This window comes from Pocillopora verrucosa, chromosome 7, assembly GCF_036669915.1.
Source record: "Pocillopora verrucosa isolate sample1 chromosome 7, ASM3666991v2, whole genome shotgun sequence".
NCBI classification, from domain to species: domain Eukaryota; kingdom Metazoa; phylum Cnidaria; class Anthozoa; order Scleractinia; family Pocilloporidae; genus Pocillopora; species Pocillopora verrucosa.
Window position 1 is genome coordinate 7,183,168 of NC_089318.1, and position 13,000 is coordinate 7,196,167.

Consider the following 13,000-nt stretch of genomic DNA (forward strand, 5'->3'; position numbering starts at 1 on the left):
ACCGCGAGACAACACACTCTTTATAGTCTTTCAAAAAGGCACTTTAAGGCTTTAGGAAAACAGTCTCCTGGTAAATCAAAATTATACATCAATACATTTTCCATCATCATGTTTGATCTGATGAAATTTTGTCACTGGAGGTTACTTTTAGGCAAGATGCCTAAACATCTATTCATTTCGTTTTAAATTACCCCATGTTTGTTCGATGAATAGTGCTGTATTTTTTTCTTCGTATTATTTCTAGTATTGCTATGGGCGTCGTTGAATATCTCCAAGTCATGCTGTTTGTTTTCAACCTGACCCTCTCCAGCGTGGCACATCCAGCAGTGAATTGTCAAAACTTCAAGTTTGTTATCGACGAAGATGTCGTCTTTAACCACATTCTTGAGGGTCACGGGTTTCAAAGATCGACAGTCCGCAGCTCAGCCCAGTGTCACGTAAAGTGCAAAGATGACTGTCTATGCGCATCCATGAACTACTTTCCTCAGTCCAAAGAGAATAACTGTGAGCTTAACGATGCTAATAAAGACATGGAGCCAGCGGCAATGAAATGGAGGCAAGGAGGAAACTATTATGCTTTGGTGAGAAGCTACACAGTGAGGGTAAGATAGAACTTTTAGTTGGTTCGTTTCTTCTCAAATGAATTGATTATTTAAGTAACAGCTCAGACTTCATTCATTTACTCGTTTGTCATGCACTCAATTTGTCGTTGGCTACTCAGGCGCACGTAAAAACTCGATTCAATGAGCTTTCAAAGAAAATGGCATCACAACAGAAACATTGTGAGCTAACAAAACTCTAAATATTACTGTAGGGTGGAGAGAAATACATCCCTGAGAAGCATCGTTGCATCAACAGATGCTGCCGCACTAATCCTTGTCTCAATGGGGGGACATGTCGGGAGATTTGTGACACTCACAGCACCAGGTTTAACTGTACCTGTCCTAAGACATACTCTGGTCAGCGGTGTGAGAAGATGAAACATTCGAGAAGCTGCAAAGACGTAGCTAAGAACGGTGCCTCGACATCAGGAAAATACGACATCTACGATTCAAACAGTAAACGGTTTTCTGTTTACTGTGACTTGCAGTCTGAACCTGGCTTTGTATGGACGTTAATACAATCGTTTTCCTTTTCCAAGAAAAAAGCCTTCCAATCTGCAGGGTTTGGCAAAAACGTTGAGATTGATATTGAAGAGGGGGAAGTAAATTGGAACGAGTTCCGATTATCCTTATCACAGATGCAGTATCTTGCTAATCACTCCACGCATCTGAGAGCAACTTGTAACTTTTCTACGGATGGTCTGCAGTATACGGACTACGCACGCGCTAAGCTGGCAGGTCATGACATTTTTGGTACCTGGAACACCTGCAAGATGTACGAATATGTCAATATCCGAGGAATCAATTGTTCTGATTGCACCGCCCTGACAAAACAGCAGGAAGATGTGTCCTGGCACATAAGGAGTTACAATAGCATAGAAGAGGGATGTGAATTTGATGGAAAACCAGGTGGAGTCCCCGGTGAAAAAAATTTCGGACAATTTAGCAAGCTTTTTATGAGTCAGGATCACCGGTGCTCGTTTTCTCCTGCTTCTACAACGCAGCATTGGTTTGGAGCTAAATATGACGAGTAACTTTTTGCGAATTTATTTCCTTTCACAGAAGAGGAAAGACAGCCAACTGAAAGTAGGAAAACATCGGAGCAAGGCTAAGAACTAACAATGACATCAAGTGCCTCAAAGTTTGGTCCAATTAGGATCCTCATCACAGATGCAGTACTTTGCTAATCACTCCACACATCTGAGAGCAACTTGTAACTTTTCTACGGATGGTCTGCAGTATACGGACTATGCACGCGCTAAGCTGGCAGGTCATAACATTTTTGGTACCTGGAACACCTCTCAGATGTACGAATATGTTAATATCCGAGGAAACTACTGTTCTAATTGCACCGCCCTGACAAAACAGCAGGAGGATGTCTCCTGGCACATATGGAGTTACGCTAGCATAGAAGTCGGATGTGAATTTGATGGAAAACCAGGTGGAGTCCCCGATGAAAAAAATTTCGGACTATTTAACAAAATTTTCATAAATCCGGATCACCGCTGCTCGTTCTATCCTGCTTCTACAACGCAGCATTGGTTTGGAGCTAAATGTGACGTGTAACTTTTTGGAATTCATTTCCTTTCACAGAAAAGAAAACGAAGTCAACTGAAAGCAAGAAAACATCAGAGCAATGCTAAGAACTAACAATGAAATCATGTGCCTCCAAGTCTGGTCCACCCTAGGACTTGAATTTGAACTAAACGTTTAATATTTCAGATACTTACACTGACTCTTTATCAGAGAGGAATGTAGACATGCACAAGGGCGACGTCAAAAAAAACCTCCATATTTTAATACTTGAAGTAAGCAAGTGGTGTCTTTACATACACCTTTCACCTGCACTTTCATCTTTTCATGTGATGTTTAATAGATAGTTCAGTCACTTACATCTAAAGTTAAAAGTCGAAGGTTGATCAAATTGGCCTTTTTTCATATTCGTCTTTGAAAACGCATTCAGAGCTCACCATAAGTTGATTTAAGCAAATTGTTTTCAAGCAAGCGACTAATCGTAAGTTGAAATGCTTGTGTTTAGACCCGGAGATATTAAATTAATAGCGTAAGCAGGGCATAGCGGTTTGTTAAGAGTTTTAACATTTCTTTAATCTAATTATGACATGTTTACTCGCCGTAGGGCGACATTTTCTTGACTTGGTCAATCAACCGTTTTCTCTAAACTAATAATTGAAAATTATCTTCGGCTTAGTAAAACCAAGCTTTAAGTTTAGGTTTAATGTTCTGGCCTTAAATAGTCCGTACTGTAAGGAGAACCCTCCCTCGAAATGGTATTTACTAAGTGGCAGGGAGATGTCAAGAATTTCTCCTAAGAGGGAAATATGCATAGTTTTGCTTGATTTTAATATTAGCGACTCGATACATAACTGTTAGAAACCCTCAACAGCCTTTCTTTCACAAGGACTAAGATGCTTAAGTGCTTCGTTAGGATCACTGCTTACTTTATAACATTGCACATTTGTTCATAAAACAATTTTTGAAATGTTTAAAATGTAGGAGATGAAGTAGGTATAGTAGTTGGAGCAGGTGTTTGTGAAGAGAAGTACCGGTGAAGTGTAAAGGTCATTCAGGATTGTTGTACATAATGTGAGACATCATTTTATTATATTATCATATTAGTTGTGAACGATTGTTGCTCATCGTAATGTTACGATCTTGAGTATTCGAATTTGACAAAAAACCGCTGACGTCACTTTGGTAACATAACATCGAATTCAGTATGACGAATAGTATGAAAGATACGCGGCAACGAGGGGGATACTGTGTTGCTGGTGCCCCTGACCAGCAAAGTTGTCAGAATAGATCGTTTCGGCACCAGCCATAGAATGTTTCAGTTCCCGAACGATCCCGACTGTGAGAGGAAAATGGGTCAAATTTGTCCGCAGACGAAAGAAACGATCTTAAAGATCCAACTAGGCAGTAAACCTTGTTTTTTTCGGCAAATTTTGAAGAATTATGCTACGAGCGAAACTTTTTCATACTAAAACAGCATGAAGGCCCAAGGGATGAAGATGAAGCGCTTATTAAGAAACGACATTGCGCCAACCAGGGACACTAGTTTTGTGCGTGGTGTAAACTAAATTTTAGTGTTTCTGTACCGTTTCCTTAAATTGTTTTCCTATTTTTTCTCTTTGCATACTAATACTGCTTAAAAAAGTCATTCCAAACATTCAGCTCCTTTAATGTACAAATAACTTAAAAGAAACCCAGTTGAAATATCGTCAAAGGTGGCGGATACAAAAGTAAGGAGGGTTGAGTGAGGTAATTTCCAATTGAACTGTTTCTCAGTTTTTGAACCTTTGCTTTTGTGAATCCCTTTATAGAGAGCTCAGCCAAAAAATATAGAGCTGAAGCTGGATCGACCATCATTCATAATTCATGTTAATTTTTCACCTGCCTCTTTTAACTGTAGCAAAGTCAATTCCTCCGTGGAAACGAAGGAAACTATGTTTATTTCATTCCTTTCAATAGTAAGACAATGAGTTTTGACACCCAGCTGTAAGTATCTATTTTTCTGAATGAAACACAGTTTAAAGATTAAAAGGTATCGGCGATCTCCTTTGTCTGTCTCTAATCTCTACCGCTTCTTGTTGTGAAATTTCTCGTTTTGTTTGTGATCACTACTCCAAAGATAATTAAAAGACACATAACGACATATATCCTCCCACGAATGTTAAAAAAAAAACTCCTTTTTTTTTAGCTATTAAGTCACTTCTGTGGAGGATTAAAAGAAAAAAAGGGCTATTCAACTGAATTACACTCAACTCCTCCTTGGAAACTTACGAAAATACCGTGGTCAATATCTTTCCTTCTAATTGTGGGGAAAACAACTTTTGACTTCCAACTGTAAGGATCGATTTTTTTCGATGAAAAACAACTCATGGCGAACTCTTTTCATTGTTTCTGGCCTCTTCCATTTCTTATTATGAAAAGTTTACAAGTTTTGACTTCCAACTGTAAGGATCGATTTTTCTCGATGAAAAACAACTCATGGCGAACTCTTTTCATTGTTTCTGGTCTCTTCCATTTCTTATTATGAAGTTTAATTGTTTTGAGTGATAGAAAGGTAGAAAGTATTTACCATATTGAAGGGCAAACCAAAAATTGAAAAACTCAGAGGAGGCACCTGGCACATGAGGAGTTACAATAACATTGAGAGGGGATGTAAATTTGATGGAAGACCAGGAGGACTCATCAACATGGAAAACAATTTCGGAGAATATGGCTGCAACGATATAGATCAGGATCACTGCTGCTCGTCCTTAACTGCTTCTGCAACCCAGCACTAGTTTGGAGCTAAATATGACCTGTAAATTTTTTGTGGATTCATTTTCTTCTTTAGAAAAGGAAACTCAGCCAAAAAAATACGACTCTGAGAAACTACTGGAGCAAGGCTAAGAACAAACAATGACATCATTTCTATGTTTTCAAGTGTGTTCACTGCGCTCACTCGTTCATTTTTTGTGATGTATCGCAACTCGTGAATAAAAATCGTTCGTAGGCACTTTCCATGGAATAATCTCTATGTATATAAAATAGTTCTCGTTTTCAAAGCTTAACTAAATGTGTCAGTAATCATTGCAACGAAATCTTTTAACTAAGACTCGCATTTAATTTTTGCATTTTAGCGGTGACAGTGAAATAACAACTATGAATTTCTATTGTAGTCTTGAAAGCAACTGAGACAATCAATCGTTGCTTCGATAAAATCAAGTCGGGGACATGTGTTCTCTGGTAGAGCACTTTTAATGAAGACTTTCATCGATATGTATTGACTGAAGTTGGTGCAAGTTAAGATTGACGATCATTAATATTTAACGCCATTTTTTCGTTATGTAGTCATAAAGACAGAACACAGCTAAAGAGAAGAGACAACATGTGATTTGTTTCTACCCCGTTGATTAAACAAAACTCATCCGGCGTGACTTATTCGATATGTTTAAAGTCACTTTTTTGTACTATTGACACAGCATAATATATCTGGAGCTCCATGCACACTGTACCTCAGATTCTCATTTCAATCTAAGCCAATTTTTTTTTATATCAGTTATTTAATCTATCATCGAGATATTCGACCCGGAGAACGATGGTCCCTTTGTCAATAAGCATTATGTAATCACTTTCGCGTCAAAAGAAGAGAACTCTTTAAGGCGCTGATTAAGATCTTGCCGAACTTCTTAAGCGCTGTTTACACTGCGTTCTACCATAATACGATCACGTACCTATTCATGATTTTTTACCTTTTCCCTACGTGTACTCTGATTGCTACGAACTCAGTTTTAAATGTCCAAGTATAATTGTTAAGATACCCAACTAATTTGTACGTTTTTAAGGTCCACCATGAGTGTTCTTCGCTATCTACATGTGATGTTGCTAGTATCTCAGCTTACTCACACCAAAGAGGCGCGGCCAACAGTAAATTGTCAAAAGTTCAAGTTTGTTATCGATGAAGATGTCGTCCATAATCATATTCTTGAGGGTCACGTGTTTCAAAGATAGACAGTCCACAGCGCCATCCAGTGTCAAGTGAAGTACAAAGATGACTACCTGTGTGTATCCATGAATTATTTCCCTCTGTCCAAAGAAAATAACTGTGAGCTCAACGACGCTAACAAAGACGCGGAACAAGCCGCAATGAAATGGAGTCAAGGAGGAAATTATTATGATTTGGTGAGAAGCTACACTGTGAAGGTGAGAGATAGAATCGTTTGCTATTGATAGAGTTAACTTATTTATTTATTTTTTTACTTACATTTTTATCATAACATGGCGCGTGCGCAAGGCCTACCTATATCCTAAGGGAGCTATCATGATAAAAATCCTTTATCTTACGTTTTGCTCCGTTTTTTGAATAGTTGATATCAGTTTTAAGTGTTCATATATATCCTAAAAGTATTGTTAAATAGCAGATTTTAATTTTAAAAACCATACAATTTCACAATCTTCAAAATCTTCAACATAAACCTACGCAATTTCTGGCCTTGAATTCTGGAAAACAACGATTCAAGCATATTGAATCTATTACACGCTCTCGTACATGCTAAAATTTGGTGGTTTTTTCAGAATCTGGCTCTGTATGGGCATTGATACAGTCGTTATCTTTTGCCAATAAGGCCACTTAAAAGGATAATGGGGTTTGGTACGGATTTTCCTGTAAATGACAATAACAATGAACCGGACTGGAACTCTTACCGCTTTTCCTTATCACATATGCAGTCTCTCTCAAACCACTTCACACATCTAAGAGTAACATGCAACTTACCTGCAGATGGCCTGCAGTGTACGGACTACGTACGCGCTGTTCTGGCAGGTCTTGACATATTCGGTGACTGGGGTGGAGACCGCAAACTGTTTGATTATATTAACATCCGTGGAATTAACTGTTCTGATTGCACCGCCTACACAAGAATGGATCTTAATAGTGCTTAGTTCGTTAACAGTTTAAAAAGCAAGGAGAGAGAATGCGACTTGATGGATCAGTAGGAGCAGTTGATAGCTATTGTAAGGGGCAGCATCATATTTTATCAATTTACATACTCTCAAATATTACTTTGTTGTTTTTATTTAGAGAGAAGGAGACATTTGTGGTAATATAACTCGAAAACTGATCTTTTCTCCAACCTTGTAGATACACCTCAGGAGTCAGCTAGATGACAGAAGTCCACTTTCATTTTTTTGCACAAAGAAATCTTTACATCTTTGGAGTCGAAAACGGCTCGCTTTGTATCTGTTGCCCAGAGGTCGAAGGATTTGAAGAGTGGTTTAATAATAAAAATGCCCTCTCTTTCTCGCCAACCGGCTTCAGCCAAAATTGTCATTTAGGAAAGCTCCTTTCGAGACTGATCTGATTACAAAAACTTCGAATTTCTACTTCTTCTTTTGCTAATTAATATCAAGCTTGAACGTCCAGTTTTGTGTAACGTAAGTGTACAGGTTTGCTTCTGAATATTATGAAAATAAAGGAAGCTTCATATAACGAAACTATAAAGGATTACTCAGTTATTAGATGATTTCGAAATCTTTACTTTGTCATTGTGAGTTTGTACGTTTTGTTTTTGTCAAAACTTGAAGCTATAGGAAGTTATTTTATTATTTCTTTGGTATTTTTAGGATAAAATAAGTTGCTATCCACCATCGAATGTACAATGGTAACTTATCTAAGATAATTATAATTTTTGTTGGGGAAACAACCATTGTTTTCGCTACAATTTTGAAACTTTCCTAATTATCAACCAGAAGGCCCCCTTAAAGCTAAAAAATGACACAGTCTCTATCATTTTCTGTTAATGAAGTGGCTACATCCCTCACCGACAGAAAATTGATCTAATTCAACTATTTACGATTATTTCTGGCCTCTAAATCAAGCATACTTACATAATAAGTTAGAGAGAAGCAACGAAAACTAACAATTTAACCACGTAACATTTGTGAAGGTTTTTCATTGCAAAACGATCCCATTACACTAATTTCCATAACAAATTACGATGTTTGATTCACACTGTTGAATTTCTGCCATATAAAGATTATTTTTCATGAAGTTTTTCAAACGGGTAAGTACTGGTTATTATCGGTTTGGCACAGACGATCATTTTAAGGCCTGGGGTGAATGACTACAGAAAAAAAAAAGACATCAACAATAATGCCTGGAAACAGTAAAATTGCTTCGGGTTGTATTCCATTTCAGCGTTATTATTATTATTACTTCTAGTTTTGATCCCTAGTAGACTCCTCAATGGTGAAGTCTGACCTTAATCTCTCCTTCTCTAGTTGACGCTTTTAAACTGTGAATGGATGGCATGCGTTATTGGATAATTCATATCATTCGGCTCTTATTCAAAATTTACATAATGTGAAGAAGTATCAATGATAACAAGTGTCTAATATTATCATCTATGTTCCTTATTTGCACATCTTTCTAGAGAAGGGTCAGCGTTTGAGAAAGATTTTGTGATGTTTTACCATTTTTTCATGCAAATTTTTAAATTTAAGAGTGAAACTTTACACATCGTTGGGCCATTGAAACTTCGAATGAAATGTCCGTGGCAAACTGTGTTGATCAAAACAAGTTAGACAAATAACAACCGGGTCAATTATTCGTTCTTGCTTGAAAATATAGATAAGTTGAGTGTGTAACGAACGTAAAACTTTCCATCACTTATCAATTACAAGGCGGAAAAATAGCCTCGGGGGCCCATTTCCACATGCAAGCTTGCGTTCTGGGCGTTAACTTATCTTAGGTTTTTCCAAGCAGCAGTTAACTGATGCAACAATTATGTTAGTGTATTCACCTCGGGTTAACTCGAACTGGCACCTTAATGACTTCAACAGCTTTCCCTGGTTAAACTCTGATTCATGGTCAAGAAATAATTGTGTAGATAATTATGACAATTACAGATAATTAGGGAGCTATGTGCCTTATTTTGCTACCATTCGTTTGTTACATGTGATGTGTAAGGATGACTGCTTGTATATATAATCATTATTCCCTCGGTTCAAATCAAGCAACTGAGAGCTCAATGATGCCAATCAAGATATGAAGCCATTAGGGATGAAATTTAGAGAAGGAAGAAATTACCATAATCAGGTGAGGAGCTACACTGTGCCAAAGATGTGGTAAACTTAAGTTGTTTAGTCTATTTTATTCAATTTACTGGGCAGACGAATATCCTGAAGTGATCTACTCTGTCAAAAGTGGAATGCCTATCATGAAAACCAAATAAAAAAGGCTACAATAAATTTCTGCCCCTCGCTTTCAAGCTCTTTTATGTGGGTAGCTTTTCTTCTTAACTCGTCAAAATATCGGTTCTCTTAGCAAAAAGAGGCCAAAATTGACGCCCTCTTACCATTAATTTTAAAAATTAAAAAGTTTCGGAACATTACACATTAATAGTCACCGCGACAGAAGGGCTGCCACGTTCGAAAGTCGAACTTGACGGGGGGTCTTCATATTTTGAAAAACATTGCGATTCTTATTTAAAACATCTTATAAAGCTGCACTTATGAACCTAAATAATTCATTTCAGTTTTTCTAGTTTTTTGGTTTATTGACTGCAATATATAAATTTTTTCCACTTCGGTAAATAATTACTAACTGGCTCTACAGACAGAACTTATGTGTTTTTACAGTCTACGGATACAACATAAGATCAGAGTTTGTTAGCTGACTGGTCTGTATTCTATTCCTTTTATTAAAGCTGGAAAAGAAACCAGCCATACGGTTGCGAAATTTATAGGTGTGGTGAAACTCGAGATATTATCATGCATCGATGGAAGGAAAGCTTACTTTAAGAGCTTTCATTAATATTTTATATCCTATACTCCTATGGTAAAAAAATAAAATGGGACCCTTTTTAAATATTCAAGTGTGAATAATACATTCCAAATCGTTCTTACAGTTGACTTTGTAGAGCACAGAGATTCATAAGTGCATCGCTGAAAGAGGATCTTTTAACAACTGATGGTGGGTAGAGTTTCCCTTTTTTGGTTTTGTAACACAAAACGTTCTGAGACGTCTCTTATTTTCAAAACGCTTTTTTTTAATAAATGACACACACGAAACTTTTGAAATTCTACGTTTCAAGAAACACTCCTTAAACTTGGGCGATTTGATACATTAACGTCAGTCTTTGATAAAGTTCATCGCAGCGGCTGTTTCACTGAGATTTGATATACTTCGACATTTAGCTTTGCACTCAACTAACTGTAAACGACATACTTTTAATCAGCAATTACTGCTTGGTATTTTTTTTTATATCAGTTCCATTTGCCAATATATCTCCCTCCATTGCAACTTGGGCAATGAAGAGAAATCAGCTTAGCATTTGAGCATACAATCAATTCTTTATAAACTGTGTTCAGCTTAGGCTAAACTGCAGAGAACGTTTACGGCTCCTTTTGTAGAGCATTCCCAACAAAAATCGTCGAGGAGCAATTTCGTTTGGGCTTTGGTCTTCTTTTAAAAATTCCGCAAATAAGTGATTCTGTAGTGAAGATCGACTTCACAGCGAGAGGAATACACTCTTAACAGTCTTTCAAAACGTTTACTGACTCAGAAGAAAGTCTCAATATGGTAATCACTCTTACGGCTAACGACTAAAATTTTGGCAATTTTACTGCTAACGATTACTTTTTTTCCGTCGCAATTAAGATAAATGTTACGGTTCTTGATTTAAGGAAAACAATTTCGTAGTTAATTTAAAAAAATGCGTCAATGTAGGTCGCTTTTAAGCAAGAGACCCAAATATCTATATGTTTCGTCCTTGATTACCCCATGCTTGTCCGATGAAATAATCATGTATCTTTTTTTTCTTCACATTAGTAGTGCTATTGCTATGGGCATCGTACAATATCTCCAAGTCGTGCTGTTTGTATTCAATTTGACCCTCTCCACTGAGGCACAGAAAAAAGTAACTTGTCAAAACTTCAAGTTTGCTATCGATGACGATGTCATCCATAACCAAATTCTTGAGGATCACGTGTTTGAAAGATTGACAGTCCCAAACGCCATCCAGTGTCACTTGAAGTGCAAAGATGACTGCCTGTGTGTATCCATGAACTATTTCCCTCTTTCCAAAGAAAACAATTGTGAGCTCAACGACGCTAACAAAGACATGGAGCCAGCGGCGATGAAATGGAGGCAAGGGGGAAATTATTATGATTTGGTGAGAAGCTACACGGTGAAGGTGAGATAAGATTATTTATCTAATTCCTTATTCATTTATTTTTGAACTTTCTTAAATAAAGTAAATATCCCAAGATGTTCAAGTTCGTAAATAAAATAAATATTTGTACATGATCAAGTTTTGCGGTACTCCTTAAAAACAGTTGTGTTATATGTCAGTCCGGGCCAAAGACAATTTTGTGCATACTGATCATTCTGCGATATGATTGATCTAGACAAAAATTAAAACAAACTGATTTGGCTAAGAGAGGATTGGGTTCATTCTCTTCCTCGCAAATTTTTCTCTTAAAGGCCGTGTTGTAATGCGAAGGGAACGGCAGAACAGATGTGACTACAAATTTCATAAAGACATCATTGACTTAATCATTGTTGTATTACTGCATTTCAAATCTAATTTTGATGGACATTTCATCTCCATTCTGGCGCCCCGCTATGTGTTGTAGGCACACGTACTTTTCTCGCACTGTTTGTTATCGATTTGATTCGTTTCCGATGAGATTTGTCGATGGTTGCTAAAACGCACATGCCAACCCAATTCGGTGAGCATGGTGAGCTAAAACATCCTTTGAATGTTGCTGTAGGGTGGAGATAAATACGCGCCAGAGAAGCATCATTGCATCAATAGATGCTGCCGCACCAATCCTTGTCTCAATGGAGGGGTATGTCAGGAGATTTGTGACACTCACAGCATCAGGTTTAACTGTACCTGTCCCAATACATACTCTGGTCAGCGGTGTGAGAAGATGAAACATTCGAGAAGCTGCAAAGACGTAGCTAAGAACGGTGCCTCGACGTCAGGAAAATACGACATCTCAAATTCAGACAATGAACGGTTTTCTGTTTACTGTGACTTGCAGTCTGAACCTGGCTTTGTATGGACGTTAATACAATCGTTTTCCTTTTCCAAGAAAAAAGCCTTCCAATCTGCAGGGTTTGGCAAAAACGTTGAGATTGATATTGAAGAGGGGGAAGTAAATTGGAACGAGTTCCGATTATCCTTATCACAGATGCAGTATCTTGCTAATCACTCCACGCATCTGAGAGCAACTTGTAACTTTTCTACGGATGGTCTGCAGTATACGGACTACGCACGCGCTAAGCTGGCAGGTCATGACATTTTTGGTACCTGGAACACCTGCAAGATGTACGAATATGTCAATATCCGAGGAATCAATTGTTCTGATTGCACCGCCCTGACAAAACAGCAGGAAGATGTGTCCTGGCACATAAGGAGTTACAATAGCACAGAAGAGGGATGTGAATTTGATGGAAAACCAGGTGGAGTCCCCGGTGAAAAAAATTTCGGACGATTTAGCAAGCTTTATATGAGTCAGGATCACCGGTGCTCGTTTTCTCCTGCTTCTACAACGCAGCATTGGTTTGGAGCTAAATGTGACGTGTAACTTTTTGCGAATTCATTTCCTTTCACAGAAAAGGAAACGCAGCCAACTGAAAGCAAGAGAACATCGCAGGAAGGCTAAGAACTAACAATGACATCATGTGCCTCCAAGTTTGGCCCAATTAGGAGTTGAACTTGAACTAAACGTTTAATATCTCAGATGGTTACACTGACCCTTTATCACAGAAGAATGTAGACATGCACAAGAGCGACGTCATAAGCAACCTTGGCAACCTCATATTTTAATAGTTGAAGTAAGTAGGCGGTCTCTGTACAAACACTTTTTACCCGCACTTTCAT

At 37.8% G+C, this 13,000-nt stretch overlaps 3 protein-coding genes across 3 annotated transcripts; all 3 read left to right on the forward strand.

The window, feature by feature from the left end:
* The first annotated feature begins 251 nt into the window (after positions 1 to 251).
* On the forward strand, positions 252 to 1,636 carry LOC136282441 (uncharacterized). The gene is made up of 2 exons (XM_066170100.1): positions 252 to 602; positions 815 to 1,636. Exons 1-2 carry the CDS (start codon positions 252 to 254, stop codon positions 1,634 to 1,636), a joined length of 1,173 nt encoding a protein of 390 aa, XP_066026197.1.
* Positions 1,637 to 1,772: 136 nt separating this feature from the next.
* On the forward strand, positions 1,773 to 2,168 carry LOC136282442 (uncharacterized). Its single transcript, XM_066170101.1, has one exon. It carries the CDS (start codon positions 1,773 to 1,775, stop codon positions 2,166 to 2,168), a length of 396 nt encoding a protein of 131 aa, XP_066026198.1.
* A 7,863-nt stretch (positions 2,169 to 10,031) lies between these two features.
* LOC136276911 (uncharacterized) lies at positions 10,032 to 12,704 on the forward strand. The gene is made up of 3 exons (XM_066170443.1): positions 10,032 to 10,080; positions 10,939 to 11,302; positions 11,883 to 12,704. The coding sequence occupies exons 2-3, from the start codon at positions 10,952 to 10,954 to the stop codon at positions 12,702 to 12,704; spliced, it is 1,173 nt and encodes a 390-aa protein (XP_066026540.1). The 5' UTR covers positions 10,032 to 10,080; positions 10,939 to 10,951.
* The last annotated feature ends 296 nt before the right edge of the window (positions 12,705 to 13,000 follow it).

Coding starts and splice junctions, on each gene's coding strand:
- LOC136282441 (XM_066170100.1), top strand. CDS start 252: ATGGGCGTCGTTGAATATCTCCAAGTCATGCTGTTTGTTTTCAACCTG. Junction 603..814: donor TGAGAAGCTACACAGTGAGG/GTAAGATAGAAC, acceptor ATATTACTGTAG/GGTGGAGAGAAATACATCCC.
- LOC136282442 (XM_066170101.1), top strand. CDS start 1,773: ATGCAGTACTTTGCTAATCACTCCACACATCTGAGAGCAACTTGTAAC.
- LOC136276911 (XM_066170443.1), top strand. CDS start 10,952: ATGGGCATCGTACAATATCTCCAAGTCGTGCTGTTTGTATTCAATTTG. Junction 11,303..11,882: donor TGAGAAGCTACACGGTGAAG/GTGAGATAAGAT, acceptor ATGTTGCTGTAG/GGTGGAGATAAATACGCGCC.